Below are 26753 nucleotides of genomic sequence, written 5' to 3' on the forward strand. Positions count from 1 at the left end.
TCACTCAACCACTCTGCAAGACATCTCTAGGGCTGGCAAACCCCATATCTTCTATCTTTCATCCCCTTCCTCTTCTTACTAATGAGGCAACCCTAAATGTCCTGATGGAACAGCAGGAAGAATGGGGAAAGGGAAGGCCACCACCTGTCCTTACTCTCTGTCTCCCAACTCCAAGGTATTTACTTTCTCTGCTGGAGCAAGAATAGGAAGGGAAGGATGAATACATGAACCAATGAAAATTTTCAGTCATTTGTACAGGGCCAAGAGCAGGAAATGCAGGAGGGATGGATGAATGAATGGATAGATGGATGGATAACCATTCATTCATTCATTCATTCATTCATTCATTCATACTGGCCTAAGAGTAGGAAAGGCAAGTTGGGAGTTCAAAAACCAAGGAAGATTTAAAAAATAGTTAAAAAAAAAAAAGGTAAAAGCTCTGAGGGCCAAAGGCAAAAGATCCCCTAGACTGTTTCCAAGTATCTGAAGCCTCAGGAAATGGGCAAAGCTCATGGCGGCCTCAAGCTTAGGGCCTGAGCCTTTAGTCTTCCATTCTGCACCTCAACTTTCTCATATGTAAAATGAGAGTGATAACCTCTGCTCAGCCTGCCTCATACTGAGGACCAAGCCAAGCATTAATGATAATAAAGTTACCAACATTCTACATAGAACTTTAGGGTTTCCAAAATGTTTTTCATGCATTAGCTCTTCTGATCCTACCACCTATTCTTCACAACAGGGATTAGATATTTTACAGATGAGGAAACTGAGGCTCAGAAATGTTGTATGGCCTGCCTATGGTCACAGCACTAATAAAAAGCCAAAACCAAATGTGAACCCACTGTATCTTTGGCTCTAAGTCCAGGGCTCTTTCCACAATACCAGTCTGCTTTGAAAGGCATAAACCAAAGCCCATGTGTGGTTGTTATTCACATTCCCCATGGGCAGCTGCCTGGGAGCTGGGGAAGAAACCTGCCAGAGGCACAGTCCCCCTCCCTCCCCCCCATCTGCCATTACTTTCTGTAGGTAGAGTTGGAGTGACTCTGGATCCTGGTGTGTTGGCAGTTCTGCAAGTACGTCCTTGATCTTTGCTGAAACTTCATCCGGGTTACTTCTGGGTCCCAGAAGACACCAAAACATCTCATGGAATTCATCATCCTAAGGAGAGGGGCCCCACTTCCTGGCCTTGTCTCCCCCCTCGGACTAGGGACCTTTTCCTACTCCTTCTCAGAGCCCAGCGCAAGACTGGGCCCACAGAAGGCCTTGGTAAATAAAGTGGAATTAGGGTGACCGGGTGAGAGATATAGCTTTCCCATCCATCCATCCATCCATCCATCCATCCATCCATCCATCCATCCATCTGTCTGTCCATGAGTGATATTAGGAAGGGGAAGCTGACCTGTGGTCCTCTGTCCTCACCTCGGGGGTGGCCTCGCTCGCCCTTACCTGTCACAGAAGAGATACTCCTGGGATTTCCGGAGCTCCTTGGCTGTCTGGACATGAAAGCCCAAGAAAGCCTCTTGAGCATCCTCTGGACAGTTAGAGTGGATGAACTCCCGGAACTGCTGGTAGATGCCTTGCCATCGGCTCTCCACAGGAAAGGCCTCTAGCCCCAGCTGGCTGGAGACAGGGAGAGAGAGGGTCTGGCTCACTTGACCCAGCCTCACACCTATTAGTGCCGCCCATCCCCAAACTTGTCAGCTCTCCTCCCTTCCCCATCACCCACTCCTCAAGTAATGGAAGCCAGCCACGGCACATGCCAGGAGGGGTCATGGCTCTGGGAGGGCCATGGAAAAGGAATGGCAAAGGAGAGGAGGACCAGCAGAGAGGAACAAATAGAGGAAACCAGGAAAAGAATAATGTCCTAGGCAATTGGATTACTAAGTATCCCTGAGTATTTGGGTAGCCAAGGAGTAGCTGAAAAGAGAGAATGGAACAGGGCAAAGATAAAAAGAATAAAGACTGGTGGAGATACACAAAAGAAGGCAAGGAGGGGAAGAAGAGAGAGGGCAGAAAGAAGAGGCAAAGAGTCACACTATGTCCCTAGGGATCGCTCACCCCACTCGTCCTGGGTCCCTTTGATCTGTGACTTGCTGTGCATCTGGGATAGAGTTGACTCCTCTGGCCACAGCTACCCCTCCCCATCTAGAGAACCCCCTAAGTGAGAGCCCAGCAATTGGGAGCACGAGCTACCATTCCTAAACGTGCAGGCCAGGGTGGTCCCAGTCCTACTCCCAATAGCCCCAGTTAACTGTAAGAGCAATGAACCAGCAGCTCATTTTAGGGCAAGGTCGAGTATTTGGCAGTCAATATGATCATGTTGTGTGAGAAGAGAGGGGAACGGAGAGGAAGGAAGCATGGAGCTAGGAACAAATGGGCTCCCCTGGGCTCCTCTACTGCTCCCAGGCCCCTCTTTGCTCACCTCTACTATTAAGGACCTGAACCAAACTGGGGAAGGAATTTTGGAGTAGGGAAATGTAAATAAGGAGAAGCAAACCAACTGAGGGGCCCCAAAGTGCACAATAAATGACCCATGCTGGATTTGCTTCCTAGGCTTTAACAACAAAGGTGGCACTGTAATCTACAACACAAGATGAATCCTAAGGTTCCTTGCAGCATTTACAATGTATGTTCTAAGATCAGTTCTCACAGTAACATTTTATGTTTTATATCCTAAGCTCTGACTTCTTTTTTTCCTAAGGCTCCTTTAAGTTCTGAGATTCTATGGTCATGGCCTAAGGTCCCTTATTGCTATAATGGTCTAGTCCCTTCTAGGTCACAAGATATTCTGTGTTCTGGAAGGCCCTTCCAGATTTAACACTTTTATGTTCTTTGGATGTATTATGCTGTTGTTCAGTTGTTTCAGCTGGATCTGACTCTTCATGACCCCATTTGGGGTTTTCTTGGCAAAGATACAGGAGTAGCTTTCCTTTTCCTTCTCCAGCTCATTTTACAGATAAGGAAACTAAGGCAAACAGGGCTAAGTGACTTGCCCAGGATCACACAGCTAGTAAGTGTCTGAGGCCAGATTTGAACTCAGGAACATGAGTCTTCCTGACTGCAGGCCTGGTGCTCCATAAACTATGGGACCACCTACTTGCTTCTCTATATTCTTTCATCTACCTAGTGGAACCCATTAGAACCTTCAGGTCAGGCCTACTTCCCTTGATTCAAGAGACAAAAGAGCAATCCCCTGTCTATATTCAAATGAGATGCAAAGATTTGGGCATGGGGTAGGGCTATGGAAGAAGAAGAGCTGGGTTCTCACCGTTTACAGGTATGCATGGGATCTAGAGGGTGAGCAGTTGTCTCCAGGACACCCTGGGTATGGAAGCCCTTACCGACCCCAGTACTGAAGGAAGCCTTTAGAAAGTAGCCATTGGGGAAAGTGATTTTGCCCTGGAATAAAGAGAAAACAAAGTAGGGTGTCTTGCTTGTGAATAAGTAGGACTTGCCTCCTCTTTACAGAAGACAGTCTTCCATTTGGAGCTAACTTTCTGGCCTTTGGTTGCTATCAAGTTAATTTGATGGAATTCATCAATTTTATCCTGCAATTTACCTGGCACAGGCTACCCTTAGTCAAGCTCTACCCCATAGTCTCTGCACAGTATAATGAGAACAAGGACTATCTCTCTAGTATTTGTATCCCCAAAGCCTGGAACAGTGTCCAGAACACAGGAGGGGATTAATAAGTGCTTGCTTGTTATTGATTAATTGATTGACATTGTCTATAAAAGGCTCCTCTCAGAAGGCAAATACATAACCTAGAAGGTGGAGTTGATGTCTATTAACATCCTCCTCTAAAGTACTCTTCTAATAGCTCCTTATAACCCAGAGGTGACCTTGAGCTCTTGAGGGCTATGCCAGTGGAGAGGAACATCTGGCAATTCCTCCCACCTTGGTGCAGCTTCAAATATGAGCCCAGGAATGGGTGTCATCTGAGGACTCAACTAGGTCCAGAGAGACTCATCTTAGATGGTTGGCTACCTAGGGATGAATGGTTCAGGCTATAGAAACTTATGAAATTTTCTTTCTATTAGTGCTCAGGATCTCTGTCAGCAAAGAGAGTCCCCACTAAGGAAATTATAAAATTCTGGCTGATTTTACCCCATTGGGTGTGTGTTTGGGGAATGTAAGGAAGGGTTTATTACAACTAGGTTGGAAGAAAGATTCTATTTAAACCCAAGAAGCTTTAGACTTGCTTTGTGAGCTAGGGGGAAGGGAGAAGGAGATGGTCAAGTCTTCGAGCCTAGAAATAGAATCACAGGGACTGGACAGAGAGGACTCTTGATTATTGATTCCTGGACGGTCAAAGAATCCATCTCCCAGCTTCAAAGTCACCCAAAAGTCAAAAAAGCCCCTTCACCCAGGCAACCCTGGACTTGACATCCTCTAGTCAATGCCACCATCTTGTCTCTTCCCCTACAGGAATAGAGCTTAGCTCAACCCCAAACCTGGCATTAATAGTAATTCTGGAATAAGGAAGAATTTAAATGACCTTACCCCCAAGGCCAAAGCTATAATCTACTCTACTGAATCTCTTCTACTATAACCTATCCTACTGAATGACTAAACAGAGGCTTGCTTACCTTCCCTGTGTAGGCCAGGTCTCTTGTGAAGCTGCCCTCATAGAGTGAGTCATCTTCCAACAGGAGTATCCCAGGGCCCTGAAAGGGATACAGTGGAAGGAGAGCCCAGGGAGTGCTTAAGAAGAGTATTAGGGGCTGACTAGAGAGACAGCCAAAGAAGCAGTGGTCAGCACCTCAGCTGGCCAAGATATGGTCACCATAGTATTGTTGTTGCTGTTTTAAAGTACTTTAGATACCAGTTATTGACTTGATCCTTGACAACAAACCAGTGAGGTACAGAGTGCAAATATTATTTGACAGAGGGGAAACTGAGGCACAGAGACTGCCTTGTCGAAGGTCACACAGCTAGCAAGGGGGAAAGATAGGACTCAAACCCAGGTCTCCTGACAACAAATCCAGGTATATAGTGCAGATATTTTCATGCCCCTTTTGTAAAGGAACAAACCTTGCCCAAGGTCACCCAGCTAATATATGCAACTCAGTATCTTGTCAGCTGCCAAGACAGGGAAGTCATTTGGATGGTACAGATGCTATCTTTAATGCAAGGAGAACTACTGGACAGCAGGGCAATTCCAGGTTTGGGGACCCCAAAGCATAAGAAGTCACACATGATCCATTTCTGGAGAGAGCTAGAGAGCAAATGAACCAGGAATCATCCCCATGGCCTTCAGAATCCTGAAGCTGGAAGGAACCTAGAGCCCATCTGATCCAACCTCCTTCTTTACAGATGAGGAAAGAGACCACCAGTGCAGGAGGCAGGGGCAATTCATCCAAGTCATACAACTCAGAAGGAGCAGATCAAGAATCTAACTCCAAATCCCATGTTCTTCCAACCACACCAAACCAGAGAACATTTACAAGTTGTTTTCCACTCTTACATCCCTGAAAAGTATTTAGTACAAGTGTGTTATCCCTGTCTTACAAATAATGAAACTGGGGTCCATAAAAGTTAAATGATTTGCGTAAGATCATATAGTAAGTGGCAAGCCGGGATTCAAACCTAGGTCTTCTTACTTCAACAATAGCGCCCTTTCCTTTAGACCAGAGGTTCTCAAAGGTCTGGAGACCCGCAGAATCCCTGAGACCCTTTCACAGTCTCCAAGGGAGTCCAAAAGGTTGAAGGTATTGTTGTGATAATACCAAGGCATTATTTTCCTATTCCAATGTTGTTGTTGTTGTTGTTGTGGAGGGGTTTTTCAGTTGTATCTGACTCTCCATGACCCTATTTGGGGTTTTCTTGGCAGATATACCGGAGTAGTTTGCCATTTATTTCTCCAGCTCATTTTACAGATGAGAAAACTGAGGCAAACAAGGTTAAATGACTTGCCCAGGGTCACACAGCTAGTACATGTCTGAGACCGGATTGGAACTCACTAGATGGATCTTCCTCTAGGCCCAGAACTCTGCCCTATTTAAATATTCCTCTCCTTTCCAACTACATATCTGTGTGAGGCCAGATTTTCTTCATATCTTTCTACCAAAACAACACATCACAACAGATTGTATGCAAAAGTAAATATGAGGACACAACTGTTTTCTAATAAGTCAACCAATAAAGAGATTTGCAAAAAATATGTGAAACAATGCCACCCCTTTCTCACTAAATTTTTTTGTTTTGGAAAATATAGTTATTTTTCATAAAAATGTTATGTATGTTAACATGCAGTGGGTTTATTATTGTTACTTTTAAGTGAATACACATTTTAAAAATTTATCATTTTAAATTTCTAATATGATAAATATTGATTGATATATCCCAGATATACAAGAGCTTTTGCAGGGAAGGAGTGGGTCAATAATTTTAAGAGTATAAAGGGGACCTGAGACCAAAGATTTAAGAACCTCTGTACTCTACTTACCTAACTTTGTATCTCGGGCCTCCACACACAAGTGCATAATGTTCCTTAAGATTCCCAAATAGAACTACCCAGGCCCCAAAGCACCAGGGCTTTTATCAGGAGGACATTGAGGTCAAAGAGATTAAATGACGCTCAGCTTTCCTTGACCGCCATTGTAACGTTCTTTCTACCACACCATACCTGGTGGAGAGGCCAAGTCTAGGAGCCAGCTGGCCCTGAAAGCTGTACCTGGAGCTTCTGTGGCCAGCCAGAGCCCCTCAGGAGGCAGCTAGTATATATTAGAGAGAACCTCTGTCTTTACAGTCATTAAGCCTGGGTGGCTCAATGTCTAGAGTGCTGGACTTAGAGTCAGAAAGACCTGGGTTCAAAACCTTAGTGTAACCCCTCCTAGTTTCATGACCGTGGGTACGTCTCAAACTCAGCCTCAGTTTTCTTAACTGTAAAATAGGAATAATACCTATGGAACCTAGCTCACAGGCACACAGGAGTATTGTGAGGTTCAAATGTGTGTGTGTGTGTGTGTTTGTATGTGTGTATACACACACACACATATATAATCTCATTTGAACCTATATAAACAAAAAATATACACATATCACTTTTTGAAGCATATATATAAAGGTATATATATACATGTACAAAGATGTATATGTGTATATATATGTATATATACACATATTGCTTTTTAAAGCGTATACAAAGGTATATATAGACATATAAAAATATGTGTATATAATATATACATCAAAAAGTACATGTATACACACGCAACTTTTTGAAGCGTATATAAAGGTCAGTTACTACTATTAAGTCCCAGCTCTGCCATTTATTAGCTGCATGAAGCCTCTGTTTCCTCATCTGTAAAATGGGAACAGTAATAGTACTGCACTTACATTCCTCAGAGGGCTGTTGCGGGGATTGAATGAGATGAAGTAGGTAACGTGGCTTTGTAAAGCCCACCGCGGTTTATAAAAGTTAGCAGTTAATATTAAGCTATTACTAGCAAGGGATTTTCATGTTTGATGACAGGCCTAGGCCCTGGAAGAGGTTTTTTATTCTTGCTTTCTTCTTTTGAATCATGAGCAAGGTCCTCTTTGAAAAACCCAACCGTTGGCCCCGGGGAGCGAAAGGGAAGAGGGCATTTGGCCTCCCCCTGAGCCAAGAAAGGTGGGGAAGTCACCGAGTGCTCTCTACAGGCCAGGCCCAGGCAAATGGCACCAAGAAAGCAGGGACCAGTAGATGTGGGATATTGGTCTCCTAGGAAATAAAGACAACCTCAAGTAGGCCAGGATCTGAGGCTGGGCTATGAGCACCCCACTGGCCTGGGCACTATTTCTTTAAAAATGACCTGGTACCACCATAGTATTCTGGTCAACCTCTACATGTTCCATGTTCCCACTAAATGGGAGTACAATCTAAGGGCACCGGCCTTCTTTCTGTTCCTCTCCCACAATGCTTATCTCCCAGGTCCATGATGTCCTCCAAGCCTGGAATTCTCTCCCACTTGACTTCTCTCAAGTCTCAGCTAAAATCCCATCTTCTGCAAGAAACCTTTTGCTCCCCCTTATTGCTAAGGCCTTCCCTCTGAGATCATCTCCAGTTTTTCCTGTATATCGCTAGTTTCTACACAGCTGATTTCATATCGTCTGTCCAAGTAGACTGTAATTTCCTTGAGGATAAGCACTTTTTTTTTTTTGCCTTTCTTTGTATCTTTAGCTCTTGGCGAAATGCCTGGCACATAGTAAGTGTCTAATTGATGCTTATTGACTTGTCTTAGTATGACTTATTATCCCCCCACATCCTTGCCTTTGTTCCACTATACCTGGCTCATCCTCCCTCCCCATCTTCACCCATTGAATTCCAACCTGCCCTTTGGGTATATATTGGGTTATAGCCCAATTCATATTTTACTTTTCTTTTTTTTAGCTCACACTGAAATTTCCAAAGCATTTTCCTCACAATTACCCTGTGAGGCAGGTAGTGAAGGCACAATTATCCCATTTTACAGATGAAGAAAGTGAGACCCAGAGAAATTAAAGGATTTGCCAGTTATCATGGCTCCAGCTCCCCCCGTCTTGCCTCTCTAAGAACTCCCTTCTTAGCCAATCCCCCAGCATCCTCGTAATCACTGCTAATGACTCATATAACACTTTGCACCTTTCTGATGCATGTATAAAAATCGTTAAAATCCCACACTTTCAGGTTTGCAAAACAGTTTACCATTTGCATCTCACGACGATCCTGTATTATTATACATTGTGTATTATCTGTGTTAGGCTTTTAGTGTTCTGTTAACTCCATGAGAACAGGAACTGTATTATTTCAACTCTTTACATGTTCCCTACCTCTGAACAAAGTGCTCTGCCCACAAAAAGCACTGATAAGTATTTGTTGAATAAATAGATGAATGAATGAACAAAAGAACAGATGAATGAATAAACGAACAAAAGAACAGATGGATGAATGAATGAACAAAAGAACAGATGGATGAATGAACAAACAAAAGAACAGATGGATGAATGAATCATTCTCCATGGATGAGACCAGTTTAAGGTAATAGACAGTGGGCTCACGTAGTTAAATCAACAACAACAACCCTTATTTAGGATTTGATACCAAGCCTTTTTTTTCCTTAAAAAAAACCCACAACATATTTGGATAATTATATCAGCACTCTAAATGTGTTGTTCTTTTTTCTAACTCCTTAGCACTTTATAAGCCTAGCCAATGTTGTCAGTTGTGGAATAAAGAAATAAATTAGTACTTGGTTTAAATATCTATTTTTGTTTCCTTTTATTTGACTCCATTTATAAATTTTATGTGTTTTTTTTTAAATTAAAAAGCGAGTGGAATGACTTACCACCATCTTATCTACATGGAAAGTCCTCTGGTAACAGATGCCAGACTGAGTGACCACAATGCCCTGCCCGTGCCGGTGGTCAGCCTGCCACATTCCAATGTAACGCTCCCCCCTGGAGGATAAGACAGAGACAACCCTGTGTGGGGAGGGCTGGAGGCAGGGGGGGTTGGACCATAAGTCATTGCCCGTTCCCCCCCCCCACCCCCTCGATAATACAGCCAGTTCTGGAGTAGGAGTGGGTACTATTGGCAAGGTGAATATCACACAGCAGACAAGCCATGCAGGATGCTAGAGACAGAGATGGAAAAATTAAGGAGACAGCTACAACTTTCTCTAGTCCCTTTACGTTTCCCTCCTTTAATTCCTACACTTTAAAGGAAATGAGTTGTAGAAGAAAGCACACTGGATTTGGAGCCGAGAGACTTGTGTTTGGATCCCAGCTCTGACACATATTTCAGTGTGACCTGGAACAAATGCCTTCATTTTTCTGGGCCTCAGTTAATTTATCTGTAAAATGGGGGTATGCACTACCAACCCCACAAAATTAGTGTCAGAAAATGCTTCGTAAGCCGTAAAACACTACAGAAATGGGGGTGCTTGTTATTCTAGCACAGACAAGACTGAAAGCCAGACAGCGTCCTAGAAACACGGTGGAATTGTGAGGAGAGCAGGGTATCACTAGGGTCTTAGACTTGAGGTCAGGAGCCTGGGATTTGAACCTATCCTACAAAACTCACTAGCTTTGTCATCAGTTTCCTCATGTGTAAAACAGAGATCAATAATGATCACTGAGTTGTTGTGAGGAAAGGTTTTATAAGTCAGAAAATATTATAGAAATAGTATTCTCAATAAATAATAATAATAGCTAATATTTCTATTGTACTTACCACGTGCAAGGCAGTGTGCTCACTTTACAATTATTATCTCATTTGATCCTAACAACAGCCCTCGTGAGGTAGGGGCTATTGTTATCCTCATTTTATAGGAAACTGAGGCAAACAGAGGTAAAGTGACTTGCCCAGCATCTTCCAACTAGTAAGTATCTGAGCTCATATTTGAACTCAGGTCCTCCTGACTATAGGCCCAGTGCCTTGTCTACTGTACCACCTGTCTGTCCTATCAACAGCTGCCCTGATCAACAGCTGGACAAGAGACCCCAATAAAAGAAAGGAGCACAGGGCAGCTAGGTGGCATAGTGGATAGAGCACCTGCCCTGAAGTCAGGAGGACCTGAGTTCAAATCAGGCCTCAGACCAAACGCTTGACACTTACTAGCTGTGTGACCCTGGGCAAGTCACTTAACCCCAATTGCCTATGGGGGGGGAAAAAGAAAGGAGCGCATGAAGCTTTTTGAGAAGCCATGAAGGGTGTAAGGAAGGGAGTCCCTAAGCCTGTTCAGCAGCATGGGGAAGCCTCTAGTGTGGGCTGCCAACAAGTAACCCAATTCACCAACATCTGTATTCTACATGTAAACTAAATGCACCTTCTGTTTCAACAGCATTGGTCTTTAGAAGATCTCAAAGTCTTCCCTCACCCTTTGGACAAAATCTTTCAGAAACAGACACTTCATGGCACTTTTCTCTACTTTGTTAGCAGAAAAACGATGTGGTTTAGAAAAGTTTCACAGTATTAAAGTTGAATGGTTCTCTAGGCATGGTGCCATAGGTTTAGAGACAGAAGGGACTTCCAAGGTCATCTGGTCAAGTCCCCACCTTTTATAGGCAAGGAACGAGGCCCAGAGAGGTTAAGCAATTTGCCAAAGGTCACACAAGAGCAGAGCTGGGATTTGAACCCAGGTCCTCTGATTCACTCACTTACAGAGGAGGACATTGAGGACCAGACAAGGGAAGGGATTCACCCAATAGCAAAGCCAAGCACTACAACCCCCTCTTCTCCAGTTCTGGTCCAGGGCTCTTCCCGCCACATTCTGCTGTCTGACCCAAGATTAGCTGTGAGGGGAAGGAGCAGAACCCTCGAGCCCCGATTTTCACTTTCCCAGTGCAGAAGCAGAAAGCACTGAGAACTCAGGATCGTAGATTCAGAATTAAAAAGACCTAAGGCCGTGGATCCCAACCCCATTCACTTTATGGATGAAGTGATGGAGTTAAGCAAGTGTCTGAGGCAGGATCTGAACCCAGGTCTTCCTGACTCCAAGTCCAGTATCCCATCTACTGCTCCGCCATGCAAGTGCTGCCTCTCATTCGAGTCAACCTCCGAACAGTGTCCTGATCTGAGATGCTTGGTTGAGACAGAAAATCTAATTCAATTTTCCTTGAGTAGGAGACTTAATCAAAATAGAGAGTGTACTGAGACAGAACAGGAAGCTAGATCTTGATGCAAACTAAGAGCTCCTTGTTTATTGCTGACCAAAGGAAGAGGGAATGCCTGTTTTTGTAAAGAAAACCGAGAGAAGGATCCTTTGTGAGCCAGCCAGAGCAGGAGCTCTCTCTTAACCCCTTTTGTGCCGCTCGGGTGAGCGGATGCCTCTGGCAGTGTCTGGTGAATCCTACAGACCCCTTCCCAGGATCAGGTTTGTAAATGAATAAAATGCAGCGTTACAAAGAAAAGCGATTATATTGCAATGCAGATGTCAAAATATTTCTTCAAACACGTTCACGAGCACCAAATTAAGAACTCCTGTGTTAGGGAGAAAAGCAGTGAGATTCTTCTCTGAGAGTCCGTGCCCACATGTCCATAAATTTCCATTTATAATTCCCCATCTGCCTAAGTAGAACCATGCGTTTTTGTTTTCCCATTGCTATGGATTCTCATCTTTGCTTTTGTGGTGACTTTCAGACGTCAGCCAGGCCTTGCGTGTCTGCGTTAGCAGGAAGAAGGAACCTCCTTCCAAGCAGACGTTTGTGCCTTTGTTCAGTAACGTGTCTGACAGACAGCACTGAAAGGCCAACCTTCCACCCCCCATCGCCTTCCCGACATGCCTTACCTGATTCCAGTCACTGTAAAGAGCTATAGAGCCAATTATAAGTTTCAGGTGAGTTTTCTCTGGGTGTCCTATTTTCCCCATCAGACAACGACAGGGGTAAGGAACCTGTGGCCTTCTAGGTCCTTGAGCACGGCCTTTTGACTGAATCCTAGAAGGCCACATGTGGCTTTAAGCCCGCAGGTTCCCCATCCTGGACTAGGAGTTTTTACCCCCACAGCAGGTTCACAAGAACGGGGTCATGATTCTCCCTTAGGCTCCCTATGGTATATTTCTTCCTCAAACAAGAGATCTCTAAGGACAAGGACTGTTTCTTTCCAAGTCTCAGATTTTGTCCATAAGGCAGTGACAGATAGATGAACTGGCTGCTAATAATCCAGGGGAGACTGGGCCCCTGTGACCATGAGGGAGCTCCATCCCCACCTAAGGCCCTTACCTGTCTTTGTCCTCCAAGACCCCATATCCGTCCTTCTTGTCCCTATCCCAGTGCCCTATGAACTTGAAAGGCTGCGGAGCTTGAGGGGAGCTCTCCAGGACCCCAAATCCCTGCCGCATGTTGTCTCGGAAGTAGCCTTTATACACAGACTCATTGGCATACCTGAAGGGGAAGGGGAGGTTTATAGGTCAGCAAACACCCGGAAGGACACACTGGCCAGCATCTCCTTAACAAGAGCTCCACATCCCTACAGTAAGAGGACTGTGGCTGAGACACCTCAGCACCTGGTGCCCGTGAAATCAAGGCCATATGTGCCATTTCTACTGAGAAAAATACCAGTGCCTAGTTACAGACTGAGGCCTGACTCCAGTTACGGAGTGAGTGTTCATGCTGTCAGTAGCCATGACTGACAGATGTCTTAACTCCCCTTGCTAACTGTGAATTGAGCAGGAAACTTACTGAGGGACATCTGGGACACTTGCTACCAGAATCCACCAACCCCCCTTGGCTAGGGGTCTCCCCTCTGCTTCCTGCTGCCCATTATAGTATTGGTGTCATGGCTACTGCCTAAGGGCCAGCAATAAGAAACAATCAGTCACTCAGAACCCAGGGTGCATCAGGCAAAGGTGTAGGATTTGTAGAAGAAATTAGGAAGAACATTTAGAGGGCACATAACTGTTGTCTTCAAATAAGTGAAGATTATCATGTGTTGCAGGGATCACAGTGCTTCTCTTTAGCTCCAGAGGGAAGAATTTAGATACACCAGGGGAAATGAGAGAAACACATTTCAGCACCCTATAAGGAAGAACTTCCTAATGACTCATGGTGTCTACAAGTTGAGTGGGCCGTCCTGAAGAGGAGCAAGTTCCTTATCACTAAACTGCTTCTTGTGAGTGAAATGGAAGGAATTCCTGTCCAGGATCAAGTTGGACAAACTTGCCTTTGAGGTCTCTTCCAACTAAGATGTGGTCAGCCTCCCCCAGGGTTCCTGCCTTTTCCCTTTGGGAGACTAATGAGGGTAGGAAATCCTGCTAAAAAAAGTCACTGCTGCCTATAGAGAGAAGAACCTAGAAACAGGATTCATAGAACCAGAGAATGGGAGGACTGGGAGAGATCTTAGATTGGAAACCATTTAATTCAGGTGCTTAATCCGAGGTACAAAACTCCTCCATTCCCCAAGGGATCCATGAATTTGAATGGGAAAAAAATTACATATTTGCATTAATATAATGTTTTCTTGTAATATACTTTGTTTTATGCATTTTTTTAATTCTGAGAAAGGGATTAGATGCCTATAACACAAAAAATTAAGAATGCTTGAGTTAGGGCCTTTCATTTTATAGAAATTGGGGTTCATAGAGGGAAAGTGATTGGAGGAAGGTCACCCAGTAAATCTAAGGGCAGAGCCAGGGTCTCACACCTAGGTCTCCTGCATCGACCTTGGGCATTTGTTTCGTTATTCTATGCATAGAGATCAGAAGGGTGTCCCAGTCACTCTCCTCCCCACCCCCTCCCCATCTGGCCTTGTCTCCCACCTCCCCCCCAAGGCCCAGAATCATCACTTACTCACAGATGCCATAGCCCTGCATCTGGCCCTCTCGCCAATGGCATTTGTAACAGTTATACTTGTCTTCAGCCCCATGCGGGACCAGGTGGATCCCAAACCTATAGAATCAACCAAAGATGGGGCATGAAGGTTATGGGGATTTCAGACTCCTCCATCTTTAGGACTACATGCCAGGTTAGACCTCTGGTTCTGCCTACTTCCTGCTTCCTAGCCCTCTCCCTTTCCCCATTCAGCTTCTAAAAACCCTCCTCCTATAGGAAGAATGCTTGGATTTATAGGTATTGATGATGATAATGATGAAGGTGATGATGATGACTTATCTATAAATCCAGGAAAACTGGGTTATTAACAGCTTATATTTCTAATGAGAAGATGTATACAAACAGTTTCACAAACATTGAAATACTTTGCAAATGAAAGCTATTATTATAATTATCTTTGTTGTTAAGTCATTTCATTTGTGTCCAACATAACCCCATTTGGGGTTTTCTTGGCAAAGATGCTAGAGTGGTTTGTCATTCCCTTCTCCAGCTCATTTTATAGATGAGGAAACTGAGGCAACCACAGAGCTAGTAAGTGTCTGAGGCCAGATTTGAACTCAGGAAGATGAGTCTTCCTGATTCTAGGCCTGGCACTCTATCCACTGCTCCACCTAACTTCCCCACTTGATCACACTTTGATGTTTACAAAGTCACTTTCCAGCCAACGGTCTTATAGGGTAAGTAATTATTATTATCCCCATTTTATAGATAAGAGATTCAGCCAAAGTCAAGAGGGTCAGACCAGCATGAAAGCCTAGGAAAACAATTTCATCTTTACTTCCCACTCCTTTTCTAAAAAGATACCATTCCCTCCTCCTCTGGTCTCTTTATCCTCTCCCTCACAAAAACCAAACTGGTTCTTCCACCCGCAGAAGAGTTAGTCCTACTTCCCTTGGACCCCTGCCCCGTGTGGCCTCAGGATTCAGAAGCTAATCTATGCCTCCCCTTTCCTGAGTTGCCCCAGGGGCAGTCACTTAGGCTTCCTGGCCCTGGCTGTCATGACCCTTCTCATCCCACAGGGTCTTACCCATGCTCCAAGCCTTGATGGAAATCACCGACATGATTTCTTCCATCTGGCCACTTCAAAGTACCCCTGTAAAACAATGGGTGAAAATTAAAGGCCATCAGAGGGCAGCTGCTCAGTGTCAGGGATAGGAGAGAAGGCAGAGTCATGTTTCTGAGTCTTCATTTCTTCCTCAACCCTTCCAGATAGCAATAGCCTGTCCCTCATGTCACCAACAAGGAATGTGGAAGCAATGAGAAGCATGGACAAAAGTGACCTGTGATTTTAGAGTTTTCTAATAATAATAAAAATGACAGCTGCCATTTATTGAGAGCCTCTCAACTTATAAAGTTCATAGCGCAAAAGAATATTGGATTTGGGATCAGAATACCCCATGGTCTAATAATTGGAGCTGTCCAAAAGTGGAAGGGGCTGACTTCTAGGGAGGAGAGGTTCCTCCTCCTCGGAGGTCTACAAGCAGAGAATGGACAAAGAATGTATTGATTTTGTTACAGTGAAGATTCCTTTTGTGCACAAGTTGTAGTAGTTGAGTGTGGAGATCCATCCAGCTCTCAAGTTCTGTGACACACCTCCCTCCTCCCCCTCCCCAAGAGCCACTCACTCACTTTCCATGAGGCTTCCCCCAGAACCAACTGCCATCATAGGTGGCAAGACGAAGCCGGTCCTCAGTTCGAAAAGTGTACAGGCAGCATCGGGAGGCAGGGGGTTCGGCCCCCTCCTGGTCCTGGTCCTGTTCCAGCACAGGAATGTCCCTCTTTCCCCTCAGTGCCTGGCAGATGGCCTGGCTCACCTTGGACAGCCAGCAAGCCTGCAGAAGAAAAGCTAGGATGGATATTTCACAGGTTTGGGGAGGGTAGGAAAGAAGTGGGGAGGTAAAGTCATCACACTCCTTTCATTCATACCACTTCTAGAAGGTCACTCCACGAGGAAACCTTCCTGGATTGGGCAAATAGCAGCTGAAAGTTTCCAAGACCATCTCTGTGTCCTTAGGACTGCTAGATGGTGGAGTGTATAAAGCACCCTGAAGTACAAATTAAGAACACCAAGATTTTAAACTCTGTTTCAGACATTAACCAGCTTCAAGCTATTTGACCACTATCTGCTTCAGTTTCCTCATCTGTAAAATGGGAATAGTAATAGCTTCTCCCAGCTATTGAGGACCAAATCAGATTATCAGTGTACAGGGTTTTGCAAACCTTAATGCTCTACATAAATATTGATTGCTACTACTACTACTACTACTACTACTACTACTACTACTACTACTACTACTACTACTATTAGTACAGTAGAACTCCTACAGCTACTCAAAAGAATCCTTCTCTTGGTTAACCTCTCCCTACTCTAAACTTTAATCACACTTAACTACTATTGGTTATTTCTATTATTGAGACTGTCCAGTTAGTCCAGTGGTTAGAGAAAGAACACATGAGAACCAGATGGGGTAGGGAGAGAAGGGATTTAAGTGGAGAGGGAGTCCAACTCCATATATAACAGTTAGCTTCACAGAGAAAAAAAAATGTGTTCTTCTGACTGAGGCTTAACCCAGGCCACAGAGCAGTTATTTCACAATCTCATACTTTGGCTCATAGAGTCAATCAATTGCCTTCTGACTCCAATCAGTACTTTCTCCTTAGGATCTTTGTTGACTAAAATATTCCTCACACCTTCTCTAAATGAATCGTCTTTCCCTATTAGGATATTAGCCTCCTGAGGGCAAGGACCAGCGTACTTGCTTATCTCAGTACTACCAACATTTGGGATAGCTCTTGGCACATAAACACTGCTTAATAAATGCTTTTTTTTTGTTTATCCATTCATTTCATTCAGAGAAAACTATGTGAACAAATGGTGGGGTTGTGTGAACTGCGCCCCTTGCTAGGGATACAGCTCCAAGCACACTTCCAAAGGAGATCTCTGCATATTCAAGACAACTCACTATGGAGGGAACTGTGGGCTTTATAGCCAGGTATTAAGGATGCTTGTGGTTCACTGACATGAGGCCTCTGTTTTCCTGGGCTCAGCCTCCCTCCTTACTCACCTTGCCTTGGGCATCCTTTGCAGAGAGAGAGAACTCTTCTTCAGGCGTGATGACATGGAACCCATACCTGAAAGGACAGGAGTTACAATAAGCAGCCCACAATAGTAATCACATGGTGTAGTAGAATGAGCACTGGACTTGAGGCAGAAGACCTAGGATCGAGTAACAATTCTGCAATTGACTCTATGTGTGTACTTCCTCTGTCTAAACCTCAGTTTTTTCCTCTGCAAAACAGGGGTAATGATACCTACATTATCTACTTCCTAGGGTCATTATCAGGAAAGTGCTTTATCAACCTTTGACTGCTAGAGAAATTAGCTGTTATAAATTATTATTAATATATCAGATTAGTAAAGTATCATCTCCAAAGGCACTAGTATTGGCATAGGGCTTTTAATGTTTGCAAAGTGCTTTACAAATATTATCTTGTTTTATCCTCCCAACAATCCTGGAGTTGAGTTGGGTGGGGGGAAGGGAGGTGTTCAGGAGGACTAGCACTTCTGGGCTGAGGGCTTGCCGAGCCCTTTCCAGGGCTGCTCATCCACCTTGGGTGTCCACCTGGTGCCTGCAGCTCCAACAACCACACAGTGGCATGCATGGTGGCCACATCCCAGAGAACCATCTTGGCAGACAGGCTAAACCAGGTTGGGGGTCAAAACTGACAAGCCTCAAACCTGTTGGTGACTTAGGGGGGTGTCTACCCCAAGTATGTGAAGACTTTACTTGGAGGGATAGGCAGACGAGAACAGTTTGTTCCAATGGGCGTGAAGGTGACCGATGAGGCGGCAGGTGCCAGTGAGCACTTAGAGCTTGGTCAGACAACTACGCCACCAAGGTCACCCGCCGCACCCCAGGCCAGCGATAGTTGTCTTGACTTCTGTCCTGCCACTGGCCTTCAATCACTCAGGTAGAAAGAGTGAGGATGGGGCAGCTAGGTGGCACAGTGAATAGAGCACCAGCCCTGAAGTCAGGAAAACCTGAGTTCAAATCCGGCCTCAGACCAAACATTTGACACTTACTAGCTGTGTGACCCTGAGCAAGTCACTTAATCCCAATTGCCTAAAGAGCAAAAAAAAAAAAATTTAAAAAAAAGAGCGAGGATGACAACATTGTCCATTTCTGCCTCACTTGAATCCAATTCACACACAAGTCAAGACATCATCTTTGATGTCACCGGTTCTCTTCAAAACCTAAGAACAAAACCACCTACGCACTAGGCACTGTGCTAAGTGCTCTACAAATATGATCTCATTAGATGCTGTTATTATCCCCATTTTACAATGTGGAAACTGAGTCACACAGAAAGGTTCAGTGACTTACCTAGAGTCACCCAGCTAGCAAGTGCCTGAGGGGGGATTTGAACCCAGGCTATATCCAGCACAGCCCCTAGCAGGCTGAGTGAAGACTGAGAAACCTTGACCACAGACCAGCATCACACTGCTTTGGGGAAAGGGCTTAGGATTTGAAGTCAAAGGACAGAGGCAATGATTTCCTGCCTCCGACATTTATAGGAGCCATAGTCAGAAGGCACCTTAGAGATCATCTATTCCAGCCCTCTCATTTTACAGAGAAGGAAACTGAGGCCCGGAAAGGTTCTGTGATTTGCCCAAGGTCACCCAACCAGTAAGTAGCAGAGGCTCATTGTGAGGAGGGCACTTTGCAAACCATAAAAAGGCTATTATTTTTATTAAATGCCTATTATGTACCAGGCACTGTGGGATACAAGGAAAGGCAAAAAAAAAAAAGGCCAGTCCCTGATCTTGAGGAGGTCATAGTCTATTGAGGGATATAACATGTGACTAGCTCTGTACAAACAAGAGGCATCCAGGCTAAACTGGGGGTGGTCTCAGAGGGAGGGAAGACACTGAGACTAAGGAGGACTGGGAAAGGCTTCTTGCAGAAGGTGAGGCTTGAAGGAAGCCAGGGAAGCCAGAGGCAGAGATGAGAAAGGAGAGCATTCTACACACTGGGGGACAGCCAACGAAAGCTTCCCTCCTACAGAGCAGGAAAAGGGAAGGGGGAACCTGGGTCACTCTCACTATCTAACTGCAATCTACACTCACTCACCTGTTTGACATCTGCTTCTTGTTATGCCTGCCATCCACCCAGACCAGCTTCAGGTCAAAGGTCTGGAAGCTGTGACCCTGAAAGAGCAAAAGGTAGCATCACTGACCACGAGCACATATCCAGAGCCCAACTTTTGTTGTGTTCAGTTGAACACAATTGTGTCCGACTCTTTATGACCCTATTTGGGGTTTTCTTGGCAGAGATACTGGAGTGATTTGCCATTTCCTTCTCCAGCTCATTTTACAGTTGAGGAAACTGAGGCAAACAGGGTTAAATGACTTGCCCAAGGTCACACAACTATTAAGTGTCTGAGGCCAGATTTGAACTCAGGTTTTCCTGACTTCCAGGTCTGGAGTTCTATCCACTGCCACCAAGCTGCCCCAACTACAAGGAGATAAAAGTATATTTTTGTGAAGAGGTCATCCTATAGATGGTTTTTATTTGTTTGTTTACAGACTCTTCTCTTATATTCAAAGTGCATTTAACCTATGTAGATAAAAGACCTCAGGTCCTGGGGTAGGCAACTTGGATTGCAGTTCAGGCTCTGCCATTGACAAGCCGTGACCCTGTGGCAAGTGACTTGATTTCTACAGCCTTCAGTTTTCCCCTCTGGAATGGAGAGATTAAGGAAGCACAGATCATTGGGTTGGGAACCCAAGCTACCCAGATCCAAGCCCCAGACCAGATTAGCTGCATGACCTTGGGCAAGTCCCAGCTTTCAACAAAGTGAACAGACATTGTTCACACAACCTTACGGGCAACCCTCTGCCCCAAACCTTGAGGATGCAATGACTTCTGTTGTAATCCAGTCAGATACGGCATGCACACAAATAAGCCTGGGAACGTGTGATGAAGGCAAAGAACCAGAGGAAAATGTCAAGTGGAAAACATCCTTTTCAGCTACGCAAGATGGGGAGAGAAGGGAAGGTCCATCAAGGTCACACGGGAGGAAGCATTTCAATGGGGGAAGAGGCAGGGGGTGGAGAACTCTGAGCCTCAGTATCCTCCTCTCTAAGATGAGGGGAGTAATGTTTGCACTGCCTCCCAACCAGAGCCATTATATTTTATCTAGCACTGGGTTCTCCATTTCCAAAAACAGCAGCCCCGATTTCTCTCGCTTGCTAAAGCTGAAAAATCACTTTCCTTCCAACAACCTTGTGAGGCAAGGATTATTTCATTGTGTTAGGATTATTGTCGCGGTTTAAAGATCAATAATCTGAGGGTCAGAAAAGTAAAGGGACTTATCTAGGGTCACACAAGTAGCAGAACCAGGATTTGAGCCCTGAGTCTCTTGACTCCAACTCTGGCAGTCTTTCCATGACACCATGCTGCCTCTCTAAAAAGAAATAAATCCAAGTTGTCCTGAAGTCTGGGGCAGAACACCCGACTTGGAGTTAGGAAATCCGTGTGATATTAAACAAGATCCAGCTTTTCTAGGCTTCAGTTTCTTTGTTTGTGAAATGAGAGATCAGGTGCAGCAGACAGAGCTCCAACCTTGGAGTCAGGAGGACCTGAGTTCAAATCCAGCCTCAGAAACACTGCACTTACTAGCTGTGTGACCCTGGGCAAGTCACTTAACCCCGATTGCCTCACCAAAAAGCAAAAAGAAAAAATTTTTTTCGAAAAAAATTTTAAATAAAACGAGAGATCAGAAAAGATGATCTCCAAAGTTTTTTCCTAAGCTAAATACCCTAACAGAGGTAATTTTTTTTTATTGTTGGGAAGCCCACTAAGCAAGGAAAAAGAGATTTTATAATAATTCATGTTTGCATATTCCTCTAAAGTTTGTGAAGTCATTTTGTTTTTCTGAAACAGGACATGATTTTATTGGTATAGGGAACTCCCAATGAGTAAACTCTATCAATACAGGACAGCACCTCTTCTACGACAGCTAGAAATCATCGGAGGCAGAATTAGAATTCAGATATTCTAAAGAGATGCCCAGCGCTCTTGCCATAGAGCCGCACTTCTGCTGGCAGGGGGTACCTACTCGTCTCTTTTCAGGATAGTGGCTGGGCACTTACCCCTCTATCTCTCCCTATATTCTCTCCCAAGAAGGCTATTCCCCCTACTCATCCCTGGGACTATTCCCTTTGTCCCTTTTCCAAGATCACTTTTCTCACCTGCAGTAAAACAAGAACATCATTGAAAAGGAGGACTCGGTCAGCTCGGACTGGGCTGGCCACCGCCGGCACTTCCTGGCTGTCCAGAAGCAGTCTCCGGTCTGCCGTGCAGAGGGCATCCTAGAAAGGGTAGGGAGAAAGGGGATGGGAACAGGGCCTCAATGGGAAGGGAATTCAATAAAATTCAGAAGCAGCCCCTGGCTCCCTGTCCCTCCCATCTCAATCCTCCAAGAAACTAAGCCTTCCATTGGCATCCAATGCTTACTCATGGGAGTGGTCAAAAGTACAGCAAGAAAGATATGCATTAGACAATGAGAGTTCAATAAAGCCTGAGGGACAATATACCTAAACCTGTTAAGCTCTTTTGGACATCCTTTCTGAGGTGTGTTTTTTGTTACCTACTTTTATGAAGAAAATAACCCAACCATAGTGATGCAAAAATGTTGCAGTAGGGTTAGCTACATCAATCATTAAGCTAACTGGCATAGAACCATCAAATGTTAGAGCTAGGAGGGAGCCTTAGAACAAAGGAGATAGACTCTCAAAGCTGAGATAGTTTTTAGAAGATAGAATTCGGAATGTCTAGAGCCAAAAGAGATCTTAGAACACAGGGCATAGAATATCAAAGCTGGAAGATGACACAAGGAGAGAAAGGTGGGAGCTGGGGAGAATGACCCCTTCATTTATAAAAGGGGAAACTGAGTCCCTGAGGAAAGAACTTGCCCAAAGTCATAGAGTGAGTTAGTGGCATACTTAAGACTCCAGACTCTGTCTTCTTTTCACTAGACTCCACCATAATGCAAATCGCTAGTGGATTGGCTCACTCCCAACGTAGGAAGAGAGGGGCTTCTTGGAAGGGCAGGTTAAAATCATAGACTCTCCTAGCTCAAGGTCATGAAGTGTAACCTATCATTCCTTCCCCTCAGATCCTGTTTACCCTTTGCCAGAAGAGGAAAATTTGTTAATGGGCTGAAGGATTTTGGAAAAGGAGGCCAACGAAGATCAAGGAACATCTATCCCCAGAGGGTCTCTAAGACTTTACAACCCGTCCCATTCTCTCCTCGTGGACAAAATGCCCATGCCCTGAGCACACTCACCCCTAGTCGGCTGCCCAACATCTCCCACAGAGCCTGGGTGGCCGAGGCTTCATCCAGAGCCCGTCTGATGAAGGACTGAAGAGTCACGAAGCGGTCAGCAGCCTGGATGGCCAGCTCCCTGGCAGAGTGATGCTAACGGGGGAAGAAGCAAGTGAGGCAGGGCTGGCAGCTCTGACATCTGGGGCAGAGCTTCGTCCCTGCGTCCTGCCTGACATATGGGGAGAGGGGAAGACGTGACAGGTGCTGTCTTCAAGAAGCAACCAGCATTTATGTAGCACCTTATGGTTTATAAAGCACTGTACGTATGGCATCTCACTTCATCCTCAGATAACAACCCTGTGAAGTGGGTGCGACTGTTATCTCTATTTTACAGATGAGGAAACCAAGGCTGAGAAAGGTAAAGTGACTTGAGCAGGGTTACACTGCTACTAAGTTCCTAAGTAGGATTTGAACTCAGATCTTCCTGACTCCATCTCCAGTACTCTTACCACAGAGCTGCCTCCGTAATTTATAAGACTGTCATGTGAAAAAGAGTTTTGATTTATTCTGCTTGATCCCAGAGGCCGGAAGCAGGACCAATGGATGGAAATTACAAAGAGGAGATTTAGGCTTTAAATAAGGAAGAATCTTCTAACAATTAGAGCTGTCCAAAAGTCGAATTGGCCTTTCCAAGGCTGGATGACCCTCTGTCAGATGTAGTAGAAGAGGGGATTTCTGTTTGGGTATAGTCTAAAAAGATGGCACCTGGTTTGGGGATTGTGAGATTCTGTGATTCTACGATACAGCATGTCTGACCTTCTCCCTAGACTTCACAGCACACACAGAACAGGAAACCAGTCTCTTGGGTTCTGATCTGAAAGACCCCAAAATTCCTAGAGTGACTCTCTTTCTTCCTTTAAAAAAATCACTTCCTTCAGGATTTTTGAATCAAAAACTCATCACATTTAGAGCAGGAAAAGGCTAGACCTGACTGATTAATTTTTTACTCTGAGAACTCAACTATGAACCCAGTCTGGTGCTCTTAGAATTTATGGGTGCTGTATTCACGTAAATTCTGACATTTGTGATTTGTACATGTTTTTGTGCTTTTCTCCTCTATCCTGTGGTCAGGGATACTTCAGATTAGGGGATCTCTAAGAGCAGAGGCTACATCTGTCCTGTCAGACCAAGGGCTCCCTGGGGGCAGGGGCTGTGTCTCCCCTCAGAGCAGGGCCTCCCCTCCCAAGCAATACCTCGCCAACAGCATCTCCGAGTCTCAGCAAGATAAGGACATACTGCTGCACGTGATCTGTGAGAGGCTGGCAGAGGACGTGAGGCAGGCCGGCCGCCCCCGAAGTCTCCAAGGTCACATTGGTCAGGAACTGCTTCAATGCCTTCCTCTGGCTCCTCCAAAACTCACTGTCATTTTGTGGCCCCAGAGAAGAAATGAACCCCATCATGGAACCTCCTTCTTTTACCCTCCTTTATCCCTTTCTATTCCTAAGTCTCTAAGTGGCAGATTCAGGATTTGAACCCAGCTCCTGAGACTCCAAATAAAACACTCTCTCCACTCTTTCACACTGCCTCCCATAGATAAGTATAAACAGGCTTATTAGTCAATCATTTATTAATGGCCCAAGGCTGACCTAGGTTCAGCATGAGTCCTGGACTGACTGCAGGGAGCTGTAGTCATTCAGCCTAGCATTCAATGCCTCTCCCCCACCCCCAACCTGGTGACTGCCTCATTTTACTCACCTCTTCTTCCTGGTAGCCTTCTGAAAGGTCTGCACTGCCACACAGCTGGTATATATCACAAAATACCTGCATAGACGACATTAATTCCCTCTCCATCCACGAGCCCCAAACCTCCCTGCCGCAGACCTCCCTGGACTCGGGGAAAACAGCCAAGCTTAGTCTGTGTATGCCTTTGTTCATCATTCAAGGCTCCCAGGCCTCATGGCCCTGAGCACACACATGACATAACATCTCCTGCATGTCTTTTTTTCTATTTTTAGTTAAGCTTTGTCTTGTCTCTCTAATATTCCCTCAGCCTTAATTCATACTGCTATCATTCAGGGTTATAGTCACAAGGGCTTTTTATTTAAAGGTATTTTATGATATATTTCAATATATATTGAATTTCAATATATTTTCAACATATTGCATTTCAATATATGTTGAATTTCAATATATTTTCAATATATTATATTTCAATATAAACAATTTCCTTTGTAATGCTCTGTATTTTATTTTACACATTTAAAAACATGATTCTGAGAAAGGGCCCATCAGGTTCCCCAGACTGACAAAGTCACGTTGGTAAACACAGACTGTGGGGACCAGGCAGGCTGTGAACCCAGACCAAGCCCACAAAGTGACTCCTCATCCCCAGCACTCACTGCCGGTAGGCATCCAGGAACAGGTCCGAGCTGTGAAGGAGGTGCAGGGTGTGCAGGCCAATGGTGGCTGGGGAGTTAAGCCTCTGCCTCAGGGTTCGGAGGCTGACCTGGGTCAGGTCCCACAGATGCTGGTATTGCTCGCTGAGCTGAAGCAGCAGCCGCAGGCACTCCTGGTCCTTCACGTTGGAGGGCTCTTCTTAGACAAAGACAAAACACCATATCCATGTGGCTGCTCACTTTGGAGAAGGCATCCTGGCATGGGCCCTTCCCAGAACTTTGGGGGGAAGACACAACCAGGTAGCCCCATGTAGTTGGGGCCGAGGCCTTCCCCCTTCCTCCCCTTTCTGTAATGAATGGTGTTCTCTAGGCAAGGCAAGGCATGTAGGAAGACTTGGGTAACCACATTTTCTAATCCCTCCATACACACACTTGCACTCTCAGACATACACTCACAATCATTAACTCACAAAGGTGGAAGCAGAACTAGCAGAGATTGCTGACTGCTTTGCAGGGGGATGCTGGTAAAAACTTAATAACTGGATCTCCAAAAACAATGAATGCATGCCACACATTTTATTTGTATTTTGGTTTTGTTTTTCTTTTTTAGGCAATTGGGATTAAGTGACTTGCCCAGAGTCACACAGCTAGTAAGTGTGAAGTATTTGGTCTGAGACCATGCCACATATTTTAAGTTAATCATCACTTTCTTAGACAATCAACCAAATAATAAATCAAGTCCTGGTCAGTAGGCTTTGCCAATCTCAGAGGTGCAGATGCTCACACTGAACATTTAACAATCAGTTCTTGTGAGCAGGTTTAAAGAGGCCTCAGTACACCCTGGCCCATTTTAAACCATCTGAATAAACCCACTCAGTTGTTTAAGAGATAAACCTACCCATAGCAGATAAGAGAGATAATTAGAGCAGGTGGTTTAGTGGAAGGGAAGGAAAGGAGATAAACAGGAGTGAGGAGCCAGAGAAGAAAGGGAGGAATCACCTAAAATTATTATTATATATGTTATAATATATAATATTATTATACTATACTGTACTATACTATACTATACTATAATAACATGATATTATATGTGTGGTTGTTCAGTGGATTCAGTCATATCTGATTTTTCATGACACCATTTTGGGGGATTTTCTTGGCAAAGATACTGGAGTGGTTTGCCATTTCCTTCTCCAACTCATTTTACAGATGAGAAAACCGAGGCAAACAGGGTCAAGTGACTTGCTCAGGGTCATACAACTAGTACGTGTCAGAGGCCAAATTTGAACTTGGAAAGATGAATCTTCCAGTCTTCAGGCCTAGCACTCTATCCACTGTGTCACCTAGCTGCCATATTATATCACATCATATCATACCTTATCATATCATATCATATTATGTTATGTCATGTTGTGTTATGTTGTGTATGTTATGTTATATTGTATTGTATTATGTTATATTAATTATTATAATATTAACCCTTCATAGGTCTTTCCAGACCGATTTCACATTATTGCCTTTCATAAACTCTCTGTTCCATCCAAACATCCCTGTGCTGATCCCAGTACAATCATAAAGAGCTGCCAGGGAGTTCAGAGGCCGTCTAGCTCAACCCCTGTATTTGACAGATGAGGAAACTGGGGCTCGGAGAGGTTGAAGTGACTTGCCTAATGTCATTATGGCAGCCAAGTAGCAGTACGCCTTCTCAAATCTCTACGCCTTTTCACAAGTGTCTCC

General features: G+C 44.6%; 1 protein-coding gene across 3 annotated transcripts in view; it reads right to left on the bottom strand.

The window, feature by feature from the left end:
- ALS2CL (ALS2 C-terminal like) overlaps nt 1-26753 on the bottom strand; it is a 67657-nt gene that overhangs the window by 14756 nt on the left and 26148 nt on the right. For 2 of the 3 annotated variants that reach the window (XM_020998935.2, XM_020998933.2), the window contains exons 3-18: nt 25023-25218; nt 24379-24444; nt 23877-24042; nt 22645-22776; nt 21548-21667; nt 19425-19501; nt 17358-17424; nt 15922-16124; nt 15320-15385; nt 14251-14349; nt 12685-12846; nt 9309-9420; nt 4590-4667; nt 3269-3399; nt 1447-1620; nt 1018-1114 (exon numbers count right to left, since the gene is read on the bottom strand). In XM_020998935.2, the coding sequence (XP_020854594.1) occupies nt 1018-1114; nt 1447-1620; nt 3269-3399; nt 4590-4667; nt 9309-9420; nt 12685-12846; nt 14251-14349; nt 15320-15385; nt 15922-16124; nt 17358-17424; nt 19425-19501; nt 21548-21667; nt 22645-22776; nt 23877-24042; nt 24379-24444; nt 25023-25218 (1946 nt within the window). The remainder of the gene's footprint in view (nt 1-1017; nt 1115-1446; nt 1621-3268; nt 3400-4589; nt 4668-9308; nt 9421-12684; nt 12847-14250; nt 14350-15319; nt 15386-15921; nt 16125-17357; nt 17425-19424; nt 19502-21547; nt 21668-22644; nt 22777-23876; nt 24043-24378; nt 24445-25022; nt 25219-26753) is intronic. The other variant, XM_020998934.2, reaches the window with a different exon arrangement.

Source organism: Phascolarctos cinereus, unplaced genomic scaffold (genome assembly GCF_003287225.1).
Source record: "Phascolarctos cinereus isolate Bilbo 61053 unplaced genomic scaffold, phaCin_HiC Scaffold_4;HRSCAF=312, whole genome shotgun sequence".
Taxonomy (NCBI): Eukaryota; Metazoa; Chordata; class Mammalia; order Diprotodontia; family Phascolarctidae; genus Phascolarctos; species Phascolarctos cinereus.